Raw genomic sequence first — 19,737 nt, 5'->3', positions numbered from 1 at the left:
CTTCCTGCCTTGTAATGTACTGGAAACCAAGAGGTCCTTTGTCCAGGATGATTAAACTGTGGCTTCTGCAGACACTTAAAGGTTTGCATCTCTCAAACTTTCTAAATTGGGATTGTAAACAAAAAGACCCAAGATAGGGCGATATGGTAGTAAAAAGATGTTTTTTTCACTGAAAATAAATGTTAACCCACACTTCAGCAGCAAATGATGGAAATTAAAACACAGATGCACACAAGTAGAATGAAAATGATCTCCGTGTTTATGTTTATCAGCAACAGTTATTTACAAATAACCCATATGAAAATGTAAAAAAGCATATTACATCTTCACATGCCATCTGTATTAACTGAGTAAAGCTTAGTGACAGTATTTGCAAATCTGTAGTAAATTGTACACAGACCTCTTGTGCATTAAAAAAGAAATGTACATAATTTAAAATAAATTACATTACACAATTTACAAAGTAATATTAACAAAAACTTCTTAGACAGCTGCCTTCTTATTTAAACAAAATAAATACTCAAGTAATTAAATTAACCAAAAAGAAAACACATTTAGGGGGTTATAATTTACAGAAAGACATTGCAAATTTAATAAAGTTATATTTTACAATGACAGATACTGATCGCTTCAAAATCTCTGTGCTAAAAATAGGCAAGAAAAAAGTACCAGAAAGGAAATCTTAATATTTATTAAAAAAAAAAAAAACTTAGAGTCCTGAAAAATAGTTGAGAGAAGCTCAGTGAGCATTCAAAGCAGGTAATCTAGAAACTATTGCTTAAAAAAAATCTACAAAACACGGGAAGACTGACACGCAAGGACAGTCTAATAGACTAGAGATTTTTGATCGCTGGAAACATGACTCTCACAACCAAGTGTCTTCATAAAATTGCCCATTTTAAGATCAGGCTTGGTAGAAGCACAAAAACATAAAGCTACAAAATTAACGCTATCCATTTAGCATTTGTTTTGCTCATTTAACAATGTAGACATACCCATTTTTCAGTGTCCCTGCTAGATCCAGAATTATCGTATCACACTGCATAATATCCTTTTTACAGTCCCGTCTGCGGGGCCCACACTCCTGTTTCAGACCCTGAAATCCTGCTCTGTTAGCTCCCGCCATCAGAGGGCAGCAATTTCAGTTCTCACATCGCAACAGACCCAGGGAAGATCATTGTTTGACCTGATTCTTCACAGATGTGTTCACAGACCGCTCTTTCAACACCCTCACGCTTAGAGGGGAAACAGAACAAGAAACACATTTTAATTTGATAATATATTTACAGATAGTGAGATCCTGGGCCATTTGGAAAGCCTGATTCTTGCAAGTCTATTCAAACCTTGATTCAGCCTAAGGACAGGCTCTTCTTTTGTCAGTTTCGAGAGCTGCAGGCCTCCCTTGCTGTCTCATAGGGTAGGACATGTACAGAGACACAGGGGAAGGATGGTGGAGGGGGGAGTACTGGGTAGGACTAAATCTAAGGTAAGAATTGACAGTTTTACAGAAAAGGTCTTTTTGTGGGGTGGGGGTGGGGAGGATGTCCTGCACAGCTTTCCTTTCTTTATCCATGTCTTTGACTGGTACAATTCTGTTTAAACCAAACTGTTCATACTCTAAGTGACACTTTGACTCCAAGAGAAAAGAGACATAGGTAGTCACCTCTTTTCTATTAAAAGTCACCTCTTTTCTTATTAAAAATGTAGGCATCTTTAGCAGAAGATGGTTTTAGGGAAGCAGACAAGACTAGTTGTTGCTAAGGGATCCGACTGGACAAGAGACCAGGCATTGATCATTGTAAAGGAGCAAGGGTATACAGTGAGTTGGAGGTTAAGAAAAATTGAGAGGCGTTAACTTGCTTCCTGTGAGAAGTTTTAAATAACTGACTTTGTCTTGAAATGTCTAGGAACTTAAGAGGGTTCAGATTAAGCTGCTGGGACCACTGCCACCTGCCTGAGGGTGGAGCAGACATATAGCCCAAGCCTGAGAGCATGGCCTGACACACAGACATTCCATGAGGAAAAATGTTCACCAAGTTTGAACACCAAGTCTAGAGTGAAGGGTGATGCGTGTGTCGTTTTCACTCGTTAAGCTTTCCCCCTTCTTTTGAATGTCTTAGATATGCATGGAAACAAAAGCCATTACTAATATTTTACAATATCTAGCAGACTGTCTTACGTGTGATAATTCAATAAATATTAGTCTTATTACAGGTACTTTGTGCTTTGCTATAATTAAGAACATGCTTTTATGAACCCCTTTTCAAATTAGCTTTAAGCTACACTGCAGTGTCCTCGAAAAGGCTTTGAAATAAGGATTATAGTCAGTTTCCTAGATTAGGTATTGATGAATGAGCAAATCACCCCCTTTCAAGATCAGTTCTGTCACTTCTATGTCGTTTAAATGGAAACAGTCCAACAAAATAATACTGTGTCAATATTTTTCATTTCTTTTTTTTTTTTTTCCCAACTAAGCAGACCTTCGTACTTACAGAACAGTGGTTCTTAATCTTTGTGGGCTCACAGACCATTTTGGTAAGGCAAAAGTGTCAATAGACAAGTTACTACCATATTCGCCTCCTGAATTCTTAGAATGAACAGGAGGAATATTGTTTTGATGAAATCCCAGTAAAGTATTTAACTCATTATTGACTTGTGCCAAGAGCAAAAATAAGGCTATTTTCATGTTATAAACATGAATATAGTAACCTTCATTTGTCCAAAATAGCCTCCCTGTACCTCTCCTAACAAGAGGCCAACGTCCAATATGCTCCCTAGTGTTAGGTCACGCCGAATCTAGATTACTTCATACATGTAACATTGTAAAAGGTAATCAATTTATGAATAAGGTCACCTTGGATTTTCATAACATAATTTTGACCTATGGATTCATTTCAACAATATAGGTAGGAGGACACTTATCTGCTTTCTGAATGAGTGCCATTGTACAGTATTACAAGTATAGCATTAATAGTAACAATTTATTCCACTCAACAATTTCAAGGGTATTAGGTGTGGCATGCATTGCATAAGACTTAGCAAGATTCTTCAAGTAATGGTAATAGATTCTTTCTCAACCATTTTGGACAAATGGGAGCTCATTTTACTCAAATAAATCAGCTTGAGGATTATCTGGGAGACCCCTGAGTACTTTTATTGACAATCACAGTTTCAGGGTGACAATATTATTTTTGTCTTCCTCTTTTAGTAAGACAGATGAGATGGAATTTTTTTTTATGCCTTTCCTTGTTGAAATCCTTGGTATAAGGCAAAATTCTCATTTTCCTGATAACCTGTTTGCTCAGAAATGATTTACACATTGCTTAACACAGGAAATACTGATCAAGGTTATTAGTGCATACCACCTTTAATGCTTATTGAAATATGTAGAAATCTGCTTATTTGAGGGACAATGACTTTCTAATCTATCTTTTGTAATCTTTGCAGATACTCTAGAATAAACAGTAGGGTGAATTCAAACTCTAGTACGAAGGTGAAATACTTTCTAGTCCTAACCACTTGTACAGCAACACAGCTATGTTTAAGATAAAATGGCTTGTGATACTTTTTTTTTTTTTAAAGACCTGAACATCTGATGTCCTCCCCTCTCCCAAAGGTAGTTGCAAAACTGTTGCCTGAAAAATGGTATTGCTTTTTAATGGCACCTTTTAGATTTTCTTTTCATATGAAAGAAAGCAGCCAAGCTAGATATCATTTTACTGTGCCATTCCCAGGGCTACATCTGTGAAAAATATAACTGCTTGCAATACATTAAGATGTTTAATGACTGTTTTTCGGTTTTGAAATTAAACACTGATCACAGTCAGAGGGTACATAAGGGAAAACTCAAGATGACATGATGGAGAATCAGCACTGGAAAAAACCTCCAGACCAGCAAATCACAGCTTGCAAATGTGGCCTGCTGACTTTATAGGAAGTTTTATTGAAAAACAGCCATGCCCATTCTCTATGCACTGTATTGTGTATTGCCTATGGCTGTCTTCTCACAATGGAAGAATGGACAAGCTGCAACATAGACCTGGCTGGAATATTTACCATCTGACCTTTTACCAAAAAAAAAAAAAAAAAGTGCCACCCTTGGTCTAGATATTTAATGAGGTCCTGGACAAAATATTTATTTTTCTCTTTTGAAAATTCTAGTTTTTGATATCATACATTAAAAAGACTTGCTTCAAATTTTACCACTGAGAAAGACTAAACTATGGGTTTTGAAATACATTTCATCTGGAAGTAGGAAAACAAATCTGGGAGAAAAAAAAAATCAGACCATTTTGATTTCTTTTAATTACAAAAAATCACCAATAAATTATTTTTTCCATCTGCTCAAAATTAAAAAGACAACCAGCTCCTTTTTTTCTTTTCTTTTCTTTTTTTAACAAAGATAACAAATATAAAAATCTAGTCATAAACAGCCTTCAAAGTACAATTAGAAACCGGCTAGAGGGACCCATCTTTTGGAGGGTTAGTGAGTTCGGGACTTAAACACTGAAGTTATCGCCATGCTGTTGATATCACAATGGCTGCAGCGATGAGGAAGTATGTATACAGATGTAACAGCTAACTCCATCCTGTCGCCATCCCAGCTGAACTTGTACTCTCTTCAGGACACAAGAACTTGTAAATGTCTCCACGACACTTTGAGCACAGATGTCTTCATCCCATATGAAAAGAGGCAGTTTCTATGGCAATACTGGTTAAGCGCCTATCATGCTGCACTAATATAGTGCAAAAATGTGCCTTCCGTATAGCAAAAAAGATCCAGGCAACCAGTTTGAAAATTAGGGAAAGTAGAAATGTACTGTATTAACACAAGCAAATTAGTTTTCCAGACAACAACCATTGTAAAGTACTGAACTTGAGGACTCTTCTAAGGTTCTAGTACATGTCCAGCATTCGTACTTTGGAGAGAGACAAGAAGTCTTATAAAAGGGTCTTTGCCTCGGAAATGCAGCTCAGTGAAACTATTATCAACCACCAAGATGCTGAATTTACTCAATGGGTTTTCTGCTCAGTTTAGAGCTTAGTTTTAGCCACCATTAAAATTGCTTGTTAACAAGTATATAATCTGACATAATAATGTATATCATTCAATTGAGTAGGCATGTTGTTATGTTTGAATATAGCAGTGTAGAGATTTTGGTATTAAACTCTTCATGCGAAAATGTTACTAGGGGTTAACTGCAGACAGAGGCTTGCATCAGGCATCCTAAACTGGTCAATCCCACCATCATGTTTTTAGAGATGAAAGTGAATTATCAGTTGGTAGGTTTCAGAAAAGATCACATAAAACTCTCAGAATGCATCATGTATCAACTAAATCTCCTAGAATTCTCAGGGCTGATGGTTTCGATGTAAGCAGTACTGTCTTGGTATATCCAATGGCACTGTGATTTTCACTCCTTCCTTAATGATGATCTTTTAAGAAGTAACACTGTAGTTTAATCCACACAGTTTGAATAGCTTTGTGGCCTCTGGATACCTACAGCAAAGGCAGAAAGCTGAAATCGGAAGCTGCAGGGTAAGTTACGACTTACATGTCAGCATCTCCATCATAGGCTAAGGTCAAAGGTTTCAGCCGGTTGTTTTGCCTTCTTTGGGGTTTCTTTGGCTTCTTGCTGTTAAAAAAAATTAATAAAACTGTGAGAAAGAAAATCTTCAATTGTAATTTTTATTGCTTTAAATGAAAAAAACTGAAACAGTGATAAACCTAAAAATTGCTTAATTGTCTACACTTTCTGAATTCAATCCCCAGATCTGATTTTCTGGTTTTTTAATTCCTCCATTTTATGCTCTGAATAAACATAAACCAGAACCCTTCAAGTATATTATTATCCTGTAAAAGATAAATTATCTAGATATAATTTCTCTGGTACTAATAATGGAATAATGTTATAGTCATTTATATTTGTCCACAAACTTTTATAAATAACACAACTTATAATATGTTTTAAAAGACAGTTGAATTAGGTATTATCATAATCTCTTCCTCAGTAGTAACTTAATAAAAAATGTACAGTTCACCATAAGTATACAAAGTAATATATGGTGCTTACATAACCAGGGAGAACAACTTGAGAAGATGACCTAGGGCAGTTCTGGCTCATATTCTGAAATTAAATGGTTCGGATTCAGTTGCTTTTAGATTATCCATCTATGCTTATTCAGAAACTCAGAACACTAAATAAATGTGGCATGCTTATTTGAGACATTAGATTGCTGTTCCTGGTTATGGCCAATTGAAAGTATTTCCTCTGAAATAGATCTCCTTAGATTTTTAAATATTTAAACACTCACCAAGCTAGATAGATCATGGAGACAATGAAGATGAGTAACACAAATGCCCCAGCTGCTACACCATAAACCCAGGTCTTCAGTCTCCCATCTAAGAAGAATAGACATTGGTCATTAACTTACATTAGTCCGCTATATATATTACAGTCTTTAACTATGACCAATGACCAGTCACATATGACCAAGTTCTTTGAAAACTCAAAATGAATTATTGCTTAGGCTGAGTTAATGATTAATGCAAAGCTACTATTACGTGTTAGATGCTCTTTCATTAAAGATAAATTCTCAATGAAAACTGAATTGAAAAATGATAAATAATGGTGCAATTTGAGTTCAGATTTCAAGTTAATATGTCTAAATTTCTGCTACTTCCTATATGGATTTTACTTTAAACTCAACATATGTGCTACACTATATAAATGTTTTCTTCTGATTTTCATTCTATCTTCAGAATGGCAATTGTGAGAAAAGAAGAAAACAATGCAATTTCAAGTAATTCCTACAACTTTTTTGATGCTGACAGGTATCTCAATGTAAATTTTGTCATTTAAATATTTTTTTCAGATGAAAGTAAATATATTTAACATTTTTGGGATTAATAATCCTTTATCTAGTTTATACTTCAGAGTGTGCTTTAAAATTAATTTGACAATATCATTTGTAAAAATAACCAAGTTTGATTAACACATGAAAGAATCTCGAAATAACATTTTTTCTATCTTTTCTATTTATGGAATCAGACAAGACAGGAATTTTTTTTCTAGTTCTATGACAGGAACTTTCAAAATTTGGTTTTCTGGTCTCATTCTCTTTGAATTTCTGTTTTATACTCTGAATAAACTTCAAATGGATGATAGTATGAATGATTTTGCCTAACTTGTTCCTCACACCAACATTTAATTTTCTGTTATACCCAACCAGCTAAACATTAATTTTAATATTGAAATTATAGATTGGGCAAACTGACACCACAGAGACTCTGGTTTATCCAACATTTGAAAGACGTCAAAAGCAAATCAGTACTGTGATGACGATGATGATGATTTTTGACTAGAGCTGGATCAACTTAGAAGCTCATTCATATGCTGGGAACAAACCAAGTTAATATTCTAGACATTATTTTTTTCAATTCTAAAAAAAACTTGAGTGAGTTCAAAATCAAAAGAACTGTTCTACTGTTGGGTTTATCTATTCTGAGAGAAATTCAACAAATATTTTTGGGTTTTTCAGAAAACAAGAGCATGATCTAATTGTATATTTTTATAATGTATACCTTTTTAATATATTAAAATGTTCATTTTAGGAGAACTATAAAATGTAAAACGACAATTATGTTTAAGAAGCAGTTTTGATATGAGGAGATCTGCTTGGATTCTTGGTCAAGGTCAAGATTGCAAATGGCCATTTGTTGGTCCGCCATCTTGGATACTGAGAAGAAGAGCTTCCCCTGCTTACACAGACAGGTCGGCTTTACAAAATAAATTTTATCTTCAGATCAAAATCTAATAAAGTCAGGGATGATGTGGTTATATATTAATCACCCAAGTGGTGAAAATACTTTTAAAAAATCCCAATAGTGATTCAGCAGTAAGGTAAATTGTTTTGACTCCATGCATTGAAAATACAGTTGTGCTAGCTATGCAGATTCTTTCTTTCCTTTCTCAAGTTTCTACTGGTGTTAGGAAGTAGTTTATGCTTTGCTTTGCCTGGCAATTTCCTTTGGTCATGAAGTGGTAATCCCTCTATGGTGTGAGAAGTGGCATGAGCTGAGTTACATGTAGCTCTCACAGCACATTTTCAAGCACCAGCTTAGTTCCGAGAATGAGTATATGGCTGAATCAACTGGGGAGACTGAATGCGCAGAGTAAGGATAGAATGTGATCAGCCTCCAGGCTTCAAGTCCATTACTGGATGCATTATGAGCTGTCTGTTTAATGACATGGGTCTGGTCAATCTCCAAGTTTAGACTGTCCCATCGAGACAGGAAGGCTCCACGCCTGTCCCCATGTATCTGGTCTAGTACAGATTGTGCGTATTTGAGTGTGCCAGCTCCAAGCACTGACAGAAACTGGTCTGGCTGCCAAGCATCCCCTGCATTACTGACCTTCCCATTTAGGGTTCAAATATTTAACACTCTGTGGTCAAATGGAAAATTCTTGAACGTCTTTTCATAGTTTTGATTTGTTCTAGTTCTGCATGACAACACACTTTCCCCCTAATATTTTCACTGTGAGATTACTCTAATCAATGTGAAAATAATTCTAAATTTACAACTGAAATTTATCAATCCTATAATTTTTCTCAGAAGAGAGCAGATTCATATCTCTGAATTTTGAGTATGATTGCCTTTTCCACAGTAATTGTAAAAATTATACGAATATAAGACAGTATCAAAAGAAATGACTATAGATGAAATAATTCTCTCTTAAGAAAATGCTTGCTCATTATTGGTTAAATATACAGCCAAGGAATGCAGCATCAGCACTGTCTGGTCGCTTCACCTGGCCCAAATGGCTGCAGAAACCAGGTCCTTCCCCGTCCCACTGGGTTACTGGAGGGCTGGGTTGGATGCACTGCCCGACTGGTTTTCACATCTCCTCTTTTGTCCTCCACGGTGGGTATCACCATCACGGGGATCAGTGTGCACTGCTCAAGTGTACCATTGGAAGACATGACTTCAGTGTACCCTTCTTCACAACTGCATGTCCTTGTCTGCAGGAGAACGAGACTTACACTGTACATGCAAGGTGATACCACACCTGACCCGAAGGGCAGGCTTTAAAGAAGTACTGTTCTGGGAATTTACTCCACGTAATTTCTGTCACCACTATGTAAAAAATAACACACTTTTTTGGTACCTTATACAAATTTATTCTAATGGTAGAAGGAAGTGCATTCAGAATTATTTACACTGATAAAAAGAAGTAGTCCCAAAATAGAATTTTTATGCCTCAAGACATTTTTCAGGGTGGGGGGGATGGATTGTACCAGAAGCAGGGTGATGACTAATGATGAAGCTGGCTTGTCTGCTCTAATGAATTCACACATACCTCGCTACAGTATGAGTGGGGTTGACTACACGGTGGGTTACAAGACCTGTCAGCATCAGGCTGGCGTACCACCAAGCAGCCCCCTGCAGAACAGAAAATCATATTTTGGCAAGTAGCATCTCTTGCAGTGATTAAAAAAAAAAAAACAACACCATTGTTGTAGACTGATCTTTGAATCCTGAACCGCCTTGGGAGTCTCATACACTTCTGAGGGCAGCTGACTGGAATACCTGGTTAACCTTGACCACTTTATTTAGGAACTTTGAGACCCTTCTCATTCAGAGGACATAGTACCTGCCACCCCAGCAGGTGCTCAGTAAGTACCTGTTGATTAGATGATTTTATAGTCGATACTTTGAAAACATTAATTGTTTGCAAGCTAATGTCATAGCTTCTGAGACCAAGTCCAACATTAAAAAGCAGATTTAATTCTCTTTTAAAGTTAAAATACTTTCCTTGTTTTTCAAATGAACAGTCTTCAACTTAAGATACCTTTCTGGTTTATGTGACAACTTTGTAAATGCATTTTTTTATAATACGTATTTCTTTTGGAGAAAGTCACTAATTCAGAATTTTTTTTTTTTTGGTATAAAAGAAAACAAATGCAGCTTCTAAGTGGTATGTCTACACTATTGTTTAAACTTGACACTGCAGTTCTCTAGCGACTACTCTTATTTCCTCCTCCTTCTCGAGTTTAGTACCAGGTATGCCACAGTTACAATGAAGTTTTCAAGATGAGACTAGATGTCATTAAGAAACAGAACTGGTAGCATGTAAAGAACTCATAGCTTCAAACCACACTTGATCAATTTCACAGAATTTTAGCACAGCAAAAATTTTCCTTTATTTATGGAACTGATGATCCTCTGGAATCGAATTAAAGGTATTAATTCTTTGCCTTATCACTTACCATTATAAATAAAATATTCACAGAAAAATTGTTATGGAAAAGCAGTTAGTCATTGCAAGGCAGCTGGAGTGACATGGCTCTACTGAAGTTATTAGCATTAAACACATGAAGACAAAGGAAATCATTGAGAGTTCCCTGTAAGGACAGCTATTCATAAAATTGGAACAATCAATCAAGGTAGGTGATATTCTTTACATGCTTGACTATTTCCCATAAATAGTCTCACCTCTCCTAGAAGATGGGAGAAGAATGCATATAGTGTTTTATCACAAATCATTTACACAATTTTTTTTTTTTTTTTTTTTTTGCTATGAAACAGCTTTAGACGGGGATAAATACATGGGATACTCTATGGAAAAGAAATTGAAAATATGATTTCTACAGGTAAGTCTTTTAAAATTTGACTTATCTTATATTGGGAAATAGCCCCAATTTCAGTGTGCAAAGAACTTGTAATGTGTAGAATAAAAGTCAGACAATGATTATTTGCATCCATATTTGGGGAGAAAAAAAAAGAAAACACTGAAAACTAACAGGATTCACTGGGAAAGCTGTAAAACTGATTAGTTTAAAGAAGGTAGACATTCGTTTTCAACACCTGAGTTGAGTGGTGTCCATGCATGCTAATTCACTTCACTTGTGTCCGACTCTCTGTGACCCCATGGACTATAGTCCACCAGACTCCTCTGTCCATGGGGATTCTCCAGGCAATACTGGAGTTGGCATGCCCTCCTCCAGGGGATCTTCCTGACCCAGGGGTTGAACCTGTATCCCTTACATCTCCTGCACTGGCAGGCGGGTTCTTTACCAGGACTGCCACCTGGGAAGGACCACATCCCTCATGTCTTCAGGGTCAGAAAGCCTGTGCTCCTCTCCCCAAAGCTCTGTCTCCCCCTGTTGCCTCTGAGAGTGGCTTGCTTGGATTTTTTTTTCCCAGAAAATGACACTGTCAGAGAGCAAAGGGTTTCCTGGTAGGTGTCTTGTCTTTATTATAGATGTGTCCACTGAGAGTTGCTATTATCAAGTGTTTCTTAACCCAGCTCATGTATAAAATCTTGTCTTCACAAGAATACAGTTTGACATCCTGCTCTAGCTTTCATAGGCTGGAAATGCATAATTAGGTTTCAGTAACTCCAAGTAATTTAAAACTCAATATAAAAATTTATGCTTTCCAAAAAGCATATTGATCCCTGATCCTGTCATCTTACTGTAGATGTTACAATTAAATTTACAAATGTCTTGATGCTGAGGTTCTTCTTCTGACCTTAGTTCTTTGATAGGAAATTTTTGCAGGGTGGCTCACTCTATCTCGGGAGCCAATTTTCTTCCCTCTTCAAGGGTCTTTGGGATCCCTTGCATTTACTGGACTCAGATAAGGAAACTTTTAGTAACTGTAGATTAATTCTATGGGGTCTGTTTGGGTCAAAGGGAATTAAAAAAAAAAAAGCTCTTCATTTGGATGTCTCCTTTCAATGTATAATAAGTTTTGAATGGGGACAGAGTAGGTACTGTGACTACTCAGATGCTCTGAGCTTATTTTACCAATAGGTCTTGTATCTTAGTTAATTAAAAAAAAACTAGAGGTCATAGGTTTCTGAATTTAAACAAAATATTTGGATTTGTATAATCATATTCTCTTGGCAATATTTTTGGACTGCATATATTGCCTCTAAGGCACAGAAACAGATATAGTCAACAAAACACTGACTTTTTAGCATGTAGTAAGTTATTAATATATAAGATTTTTAAGAAAACAATCAGATTAACTTATAATAGCAATTTATTAGAATTAGCAATATCTAAATTGGCTGGGTGAGGGGGAATCTAATTGAAATATTTAAAAGTAAAATAATTTATCCCTGGTCATCAGGTACACAGCTCAGGTGTTGTGAACTCAACCACATGTGGAATACTGAAAAAATATCTCTGTTTTCTTAATTATTTTCTTTAACCACTTACATGTGTGTTATAGGAAGACTTTCAAAGAACAAAGAGGAATGGAAGGTTTACCTGTTACATTGACACCATCTGATCTTTGACACCAGACTGTTCGGGAAGAGCCCTTCCAAGCACTGGCCATCCACTTATACTCGTAACACTGTCCATCTGCAGGGGCACAATACACATTAACAGGGGCATTCTGCAGGCCAGGGGGACAATCACGGAGACAGGTATTAGTGCAATGTTTATAAACAATTGGAAAGGGATGAGAAGTCCATCCTGAATGATTCAAACGTGAAGTTACCTTCTGAAGTTGCCATATAGATGTTACAAAATCCCAGATGCGTGCCTAAATGCCAACTAATTTTCCAAGTCGGCTACCATACTGTCTGATGTGAACCCAGATTTCCAATTTAAATTTATGTTTTATTTAAAGCATTATATCAGACATACAAATAAGGACAGAGAATAACTGAAAAAATTTATTCAACTACCCATCATTCCATTTTAACAAATATTACTGTTTAGTCATACTTGCTTTAGTTTTGTTTGTTGATGAGTAAAAAATACTAACAAACTTGATGGCCTATTATAGTTCTTCCTGCTCTCCCTCTGTGTCTGCCCTGCAATATGCATTATTTTGAAGTAGACACAAGCATTTCTGTGACAGGCTTTTTATTCTTTGACTATAACTATAATATAAATATATGTAATCCATAAATGACTTACAGCATTATTTTTAGGCAGTTTTAAAATTTTAAAAGCATTATATTGATACATGATACATATATCTTTTTGAAACTTAATAGCCAATGTTATAGATGAAATATTTCTATGGGATTTTTTAACAGAGACACAGTCAATTAATTTTAACTGCTGCACAGAATTCCATGATGCTAACTACAATTTATTTCCTCTATGGATGGGCTTTTACGTTGTGTTCAATTTATGCTATTACAACAGTGCCTCCAGTGGCCAGCCTTGTCAAGCCTCCTAGTGTTTCTTTAAGGTAAATATTTGGAAGGGAAATTTCTGCGCATTACTGTAGGGATAGCTGAAACTTTACTAAACACAGCTCACTTTTTTTTTCTTTAAATGGTGACAGTTTACATACCCCGCAGCAGTGAATAAGAGTTACTATTACTCTAAACCCTCAAAAACATTTGTAAGTTCCAGATTTAAATTTCTTGTCAGTCTTGCGGGTGTGGAAAGCTATCTTGTCATTTTAAACTGCAGCTATTACCAAAGCTATCAAACAGTAAGGAAAGCGTTTCGCAGTGTTCAGATTTCCTCTTGTGAACTGCTCATGTATCTCTTTTGGTTCTCCTCAGCCCTTCTACTGAAATCTATGCCTTTTCTGAGTTGTGGGAATTTTTTTATTCTAGAATAACAGTTCTCAGATGATGATCCAGGGACCAGGGATGCCTTTGGCATTCCTTCAGAGTATGTGTGTGAGGAGTTTCCCTTCTAACTGCACACCTGGGTAAGTCAGCCTGGACCTCCTTCACATACGGAAACTAAACTAAGATGGCAATAGACTAAATGCAGAGGCAGATGAGAGAATCCAACTGTCTTCTGTTAAGCCAGACGTTACAGAGATGTGAAAGAGTGTAAAAGAAGACCATGCCTGTCATAAAAGTTATTTTCTTTCTGCTTCGGAAAATAGTTATTTTTCGGGAAATATGATAAGATACAATTGATTTGTGATTGTTTCAAATAAGTTACCAAATATTTAAAAACTTAACAGTTTTCATTTTTCAGTGTGCCAAACTTTGATATGTATACATCAAAGAAAAACCATTTGGGGTCCTCCACAATTTTACAACTGTGAAATTGTCTTGGAATGCTGAAAAGCTTTAGGATAGTTGTTCTGGACACTAATTCCTTCAAATTGGCCACAGATATCTTTTCTGTGTCTGTGGCTTGTCTGGTAACCTAGTTTATGCTCTGCTTTACGATGTGTGCATGCTCAGTCGCATCCGACTGTCTGCGAGCCCGTGGACCGCAGCCCGCCAGGCGCCTCTGTCCATGGGATTCTCCAGGCAAGGCTGCTGGAGTGGGTTGCCATGCCCTCTTCCTGTGTTACTATGTAGAAGATTTAAATTTTGATTTGAAAGTATTTTTATTGTTTAACATTTTTGTTTGTGATCTTGGTGTTGTACTGGGGAGATTTTTTTTTTTCTACCCAACTTTATTTCTTACGATTTCACATAAATGGGAGTTGTCTGTTTAAATTTTTAGTAAGACTCATAATTAAAGCCATCTAGGTTTTAGTGTGTGTGCATTTGTGAGCCTATCTGATGCACGTGGGTTTTAATGGCTACGGAATCTATGGTTTGCGTCTCCATCACTCTTGATAAATAACATTCTAAACAGCTGTCAGGTTTTTACATTTATTAGCAAAATGTATTCACAGAAATTATAGTTTTTAAACACTATCAGTATTATAACTTTGTTCTCTTTTTTGGTTTCATTGAGTTTTCCATGAGGTGGTCTACTTTGTTTGATCAAAAAACAAGCTATTGGTTTTATTGATTATCTTGGTTATTTTCTGTTTCACTGAATTTATATTTATCTGTATTATATGTTATCTCCATTTTCTTTCCTTTTTTTTTTTTAAACTGAGTTGAAAGTGAGTTTATATTACACTTTTCCCTCTCTTGTATAACCATGTAAGGCTTTAAATCCCCTTCTAAATACTTTGGGGCTGCACCCTGCATAACATTTGATATGTAATGCTCTAGAAATGTAGCTTTCAGTTTTTAGTCTGTGGGTGCATGAGAGAATTTCTTTGCGATTGTTCTTGCTGATTCCTAATTGTCATTATGGGGTAAACGATGCTCTTTCTTTTCTTGGGAATTAACTCACTTATTATAACTGCTGTCCTCTCTCTCCTTCTTCAGTTACCCTGTCCCCAGAATATGGACGGTAAATTTGAGAAAATGTAATCAATAAGGTGGATAATTCAATAATTCCTCGGTTAAGTCATCTAGCTCAGGTGGCTTTTACTCTAAGCACTGTTCTCCAACATTCTAAGCTTTCCTCAACTTTTCAGTAATATAGATGTTATTTTGGCCCTTCTTTGCTAATACATGTCATGCTCCTTAATTATTTCAGAACATAAGCAAGAATGAGAAGGTTCTTTGTTGAGCAAGACATTCTCTGCTAGGGAACAATGATGCTTTGAGGTTTTGTAAATGTAACGTATTGCTTATCCTGGATGCGTAGCTCTGCGTGTATATACATATACACACAGACATATAAGCATATATTTTTATATATTCTGTATATAAAATTCAGACCAGTCCTTACCAATGCTTTATCAATTTCTTAGACTATAGTAAAATGTCTCATTTTGCTATTTCTTTGCAATTTTTCTTTCGATTTAAATAAATTGAGGATATTTTTAGATTCACATAGGATCAAGATTGTAATAGGTATGTACAAATGACATGCTCCGAATGATCTTAGCTTTCTTTAACTCATAAAACTTAGAGATACTATTAAGTATTTCATACCTAACTTATGAAGGGTGGCAAGACTCTAAATCTTTAGAATTCAGAATCATACCCTTAGCCTAATTCTCAACTTTTTAAAAGTGAGATCTTAGCAAATTTCCTTATCTAACAGAAAAATTTACACTTTTTTTTTTTGCTTATCAACTTAATACTAAAATAAATAGGTGTTATGAATGGTCGCACTCACCATCACATGATTTTGTTTCCAGCTTCTGCTCTGGGCACAGATGTTGGTTTTCTAGTTCTTGTATAATCACCGCTCTGGAACGGACCTGTATTCCACCAAAACCGAGGTCCTCGCCATTCACACAGGTCAGCTGACACAGGCTCCAGGAAGACCAGTCTTTCAAATAACAGTCACCTGTAAAGCACAGGTTGGTAGTTTATAACCTTACCCATAAATAACAGCCACCCAGATCATCATTTTATGTTTAAGCCAATTAAGCATGGTTTTTAGGTATGCCAGTTATTCATGACATTGGTAAGACATATATTCAGTTCAGTTCGTGTCTGACTCTTTGTGACCCCATGAACCTCAGCACGCCAGGCCTCCCTGTCCATCACCAACTCCCGGAGTCCACCCAAACCCATGTCCTTCGAGTTGGTGATGCCACCCAGCCATTTCATCCTCTGTCGTCCCCTTCTCCTCCCATCCTCAATCTTTCTCAGCATCAGAAATGAGTCAGCTCTTCGCATCAGGTGGCCAAAGTATTGGAGTTTCAGCTTCAACATCAGTCCTTCCAATGAACACCCAGGACTGCTCTGCTTTAGGATGGACTGATTGGATCTCCTTGCAGTCCAAGGGACTCTCAAGAGTCTATTTATACATTTGTGCTAATAGTGTCATTTTCTGAGTGGATGTTACTGAGTATAGGTTATGTGTTGCTTAATGATATCAAATGTAAACTATGTTTAAAGCAGCTTGTCTGTCATGATTCCCCTTATATTAAATGACAATGATACTGAATTAACACCAACTACTGCAACTCTTGTCATTATCATCATAAAGAGGTTTACTAAGCACTTGGTACTATTAAAAGAAAATATAAATAGACATAGGTCTTGTTATCTAGGTATTCAAAATTTTGAAGAACTTGAAGTCCAAGGCTTGGTTCCTATTTCTTCTCAAAGTTGTGGTGGTGAGACAGCCAACCAATCTGCCCTGGCGTGGCAGTAACGCACACAATTTCCTCTGACCTGTATCTTCAGTCTACTTCCGCCACTTTCTTCAATTATATACTGAAGAATAATATATATGCAAAATGATGACACATCATAAGTGCACAGACAGCTGAATTTTCACAATCTGATTAAATACCCACGTAAGCAACCTTGAAATCAAGCGACCAAGTATTCTCAGAATCTCAGTAACCCTCCCCATGTTATGCATGGAGTAGCCACATGCGCTTTCTAAAGTTTGGTTTCTTCCACTCATTTACGTTTGTGAGATCCATCACAATTTGCTCATTGTTACTGCTGTTCTTTATTATATAAACATGCCACCATTTACATATCCATTATACTACTGATGGGTGTGTATAGAGTTGTAGATTTTTCTCATTATGAATATTGCTGTTGTGGACATTTCAGTATGAGTCTTTTGGTGAACTTACATATGTATTTCTTTTGGGTATGTAACTAGAAATTAGTTACAGTTCTGTAGGAATTGTTGGGTCATAGTATGTGTTCATCTTCAACCATTTTCAGAACAGGGAAGACTTAATGCAATACACCTTTCCCATACACTAATTCATTCTTTAGGACACTGCTTGACGATACTGTTCAGAGGGTACAGTACATTTTGATAAATACAGATCCATAAGAAGTTCTTATCACTTTAATTATTTCAGCCATATCACCTAATTTATATTGCCTTATATTATGCTGAAGATGTCTAACGTTAGCACAAAGTTGCCTGCAGATCTGATTAATGAAAAAGACTTGTGGCAGGATTAAGAAGTTCTGGAAAGACGTGAATTATTGACAAACAGATCCATGTATGATACTAAAGTGGAGTGATTTTTGTAGGCCTTTATTATAGTCCGTCATTATTACCCTATGTAATGTCATCCTAAAATGAAGGAAATTCTAGTAAATTTTGGAATTGCTAGGGAGAAAAAAACTAGTAAGAATTTTTAAGCAGTCAAAGAAAGTTTTAGAAATATTTATATCCCTTAGGAAATGCTACTTTTGGGTCACTCAGCTTTTAATTATTCAGGAGAAACTATTAAAAATGACATAGAGGAACTCCTGTCAATATGAGTGTAGTATAACTTCATCTCAGAGACTGCGAACTCCATGGAAGTAAAATATACCTTTTTATTACTAGGCTTTAGCTCTCTTCTCATATCACTTGACATAGTGTTTTTTGACACAAAATTCAATCTTTTCATGTTAGTCTGTGAATTATACAATTAGCACTCCAAAATAATCTATGTCAAGCTTCCAAGATTTAATAGCAGTAAATGAGTGTGAGGCACTGACTTGCATAAAATATATTTTTATATTTTGCCATATAAACCACTGTAATAATAAAACTACACTCTGTCTGCCAAAGATAATTACAACTGTTTGAAATGCATTTGCTACCTCAGTATTCTACTCTTTATGTTCACTAGCTCATATGTTGCTAGCTTTTAAAACCCATCATTGGAAAAAATTAGCAAGAGGGGAGTGGAAATGAATAGATTGTAATTTACAACAGGAGCCTCCCACTGGATTTCTAATTTGCTTTAATTAAAATGGTGAATTGCCCTGTTCTATGTTACTATGAGATCTTGAAATTTTTCTTCAAGTTGTTTACAACAGATTTTATATTGGAGTACAGTTGATTAACAATGATGTGTTAGCTATAAGTGTACAGCAAAGTGATTCACTGTACCTATACAAGTATCCATTAGTTTTCAACTTCTTTTCCCATTTAAACTGTTACAGAATATTAAGTCAAGTTCCCCGTGCTATACCGCAAACCTTGTCAATTATCTGTAGAAGTGTGTATATGTCAATTGCAAACTCTCAATCCACTTCCCAACCCCTTCCCCCCTGGTAACCAAGTTCGTGCTCTTGTGAGTCTGCATCTGTTCTGTAAATAGTTTATTTGTATCTTTCTTTTAGATTCCGCATGTCAGCACCATCATATGGTGTTTGTGCTTCTCTGACCTCCTTCACTTATACTAATCTCCAGGTCCGTCGCTGTTGCTGCAGATGGCACCGCTTCAGTCTTATTAACGGCTGAGTAATCTTCCCTTGTATATATGTAACACATCTTCTTTGTCCATCCTCTGTCAATTACATCGACACTTAGATTTTATCCAGGTCTTGGCGATTGGAAACCCCACCACAAAGAACACAGTCAGGCATGAATCTTTTTCTAATTATGCCCAGGAGTGGGATTGCTAGATCATATGGTAGTTCTATTTTTAGTTTTTTAAGCAGCTTCCATAATGCACTCCTAAACAGTTGCACCAAATTATATTTCCACAAACAGTGTGGGAGGGCCCCCATCTCTCCAGTCTCTACAGCATTTACTGATGGCAACTTTACATGGTGGTCATTCTGCCAGGACCCACTCCAGTGTTCTTGCCTGGAGAATCCCAGGGACGGCGGAGCCTGGTGGGCTGCTGTCTATGGGGTCGCACAGAGTCGGACACAACTGAAGCGACTTAGCAGCAGCAGCAGCAGCAGCAGCAGCATTCTGCCAGGTGGGAGGCGATACCTCCTTGAATTAATCTGCACTTCTCAAACACTGACAGAAGCCTCAGCAGAACAGATTTGAGAACTTGGGATTTGTCAGAGGTGGAGGTTTGGCTGGTGAAGGGAAATGGGCAAGAAGTAATGACACACAAACCCTTGGGTGTTTGTTCTGGCACATTCCACTCTCATTTAGAACCCAGAACAGCACTTTCTGTAAGTCTGCTGCTACTGCTGCTAAGTCGCTTTAGTCGTGTCCGACTCTGTGCGACCCCATGGACAGCAGCCCACCAGGCCCCCCCATCCCTGGGATTCT

At 36.6% G+C, this 19,737-nt stretch overlaps 1 protein-coding gene across 1 annotated transcript in view; it reads right to left on the bottom strand.

Moving 5' to 3' along the window:
* THSD7A (thrombospondin type 1 domain containing 7A) overlaps window positions 4,368–19,737 on the bottom strand; it is a 481,774-nt gene continuing 466,404 nt past the window's right edge. Inside the window, exons 23-28 of the mRNA XM_013963159.2 lie at window positions 15,919–16,092; window positions 12,283–12,378; window positions 9,363–9,445; window positions 8,814–9,024; window positions 6,316–6,403; window positions 4,368–5,636 (exon numbers count right to left, since the gene is read on the bottom strand). Of these exons, the coding sequence (XP_013818613.2) occupies window positions 5,552–5,636; window positions 6,316–6,403; window positions 8,814–9,024; window positions 9,363–9,445; window positions 12,283–12,378; window positions 15,919–16,092 (737 nt within the window). The 3' untranslated portion in view covers window positions 4,368–5,551. The remainder of the gene's footprint in view (window positions 5,637–6,315; window positions 6,404–8,813; window positions 9,025–9,362; window positions 9,446–12,282; window positions 12,379–15,918; window positions 16,093–19,737) is intronic.

The sequence above is a fragment of the Capra hircus genome, chromosome 4 (assembly GCF_001704415.2).
Source record: "Capra hircus breed San Clemente chromosome 4, ASM170441v1, whole genome shotgun sequence".
Classification (NCBI taxonomy): Eukaryota; Metazoa; Chordata; class Mammalia; order Artiodactyla; family Bovidae; genus Capra; species Capra hircus.
Note: the sequence above shows the minus strand (reverse complement) of the source record. Positions and strands in the feature narration are given on the sequence as shown.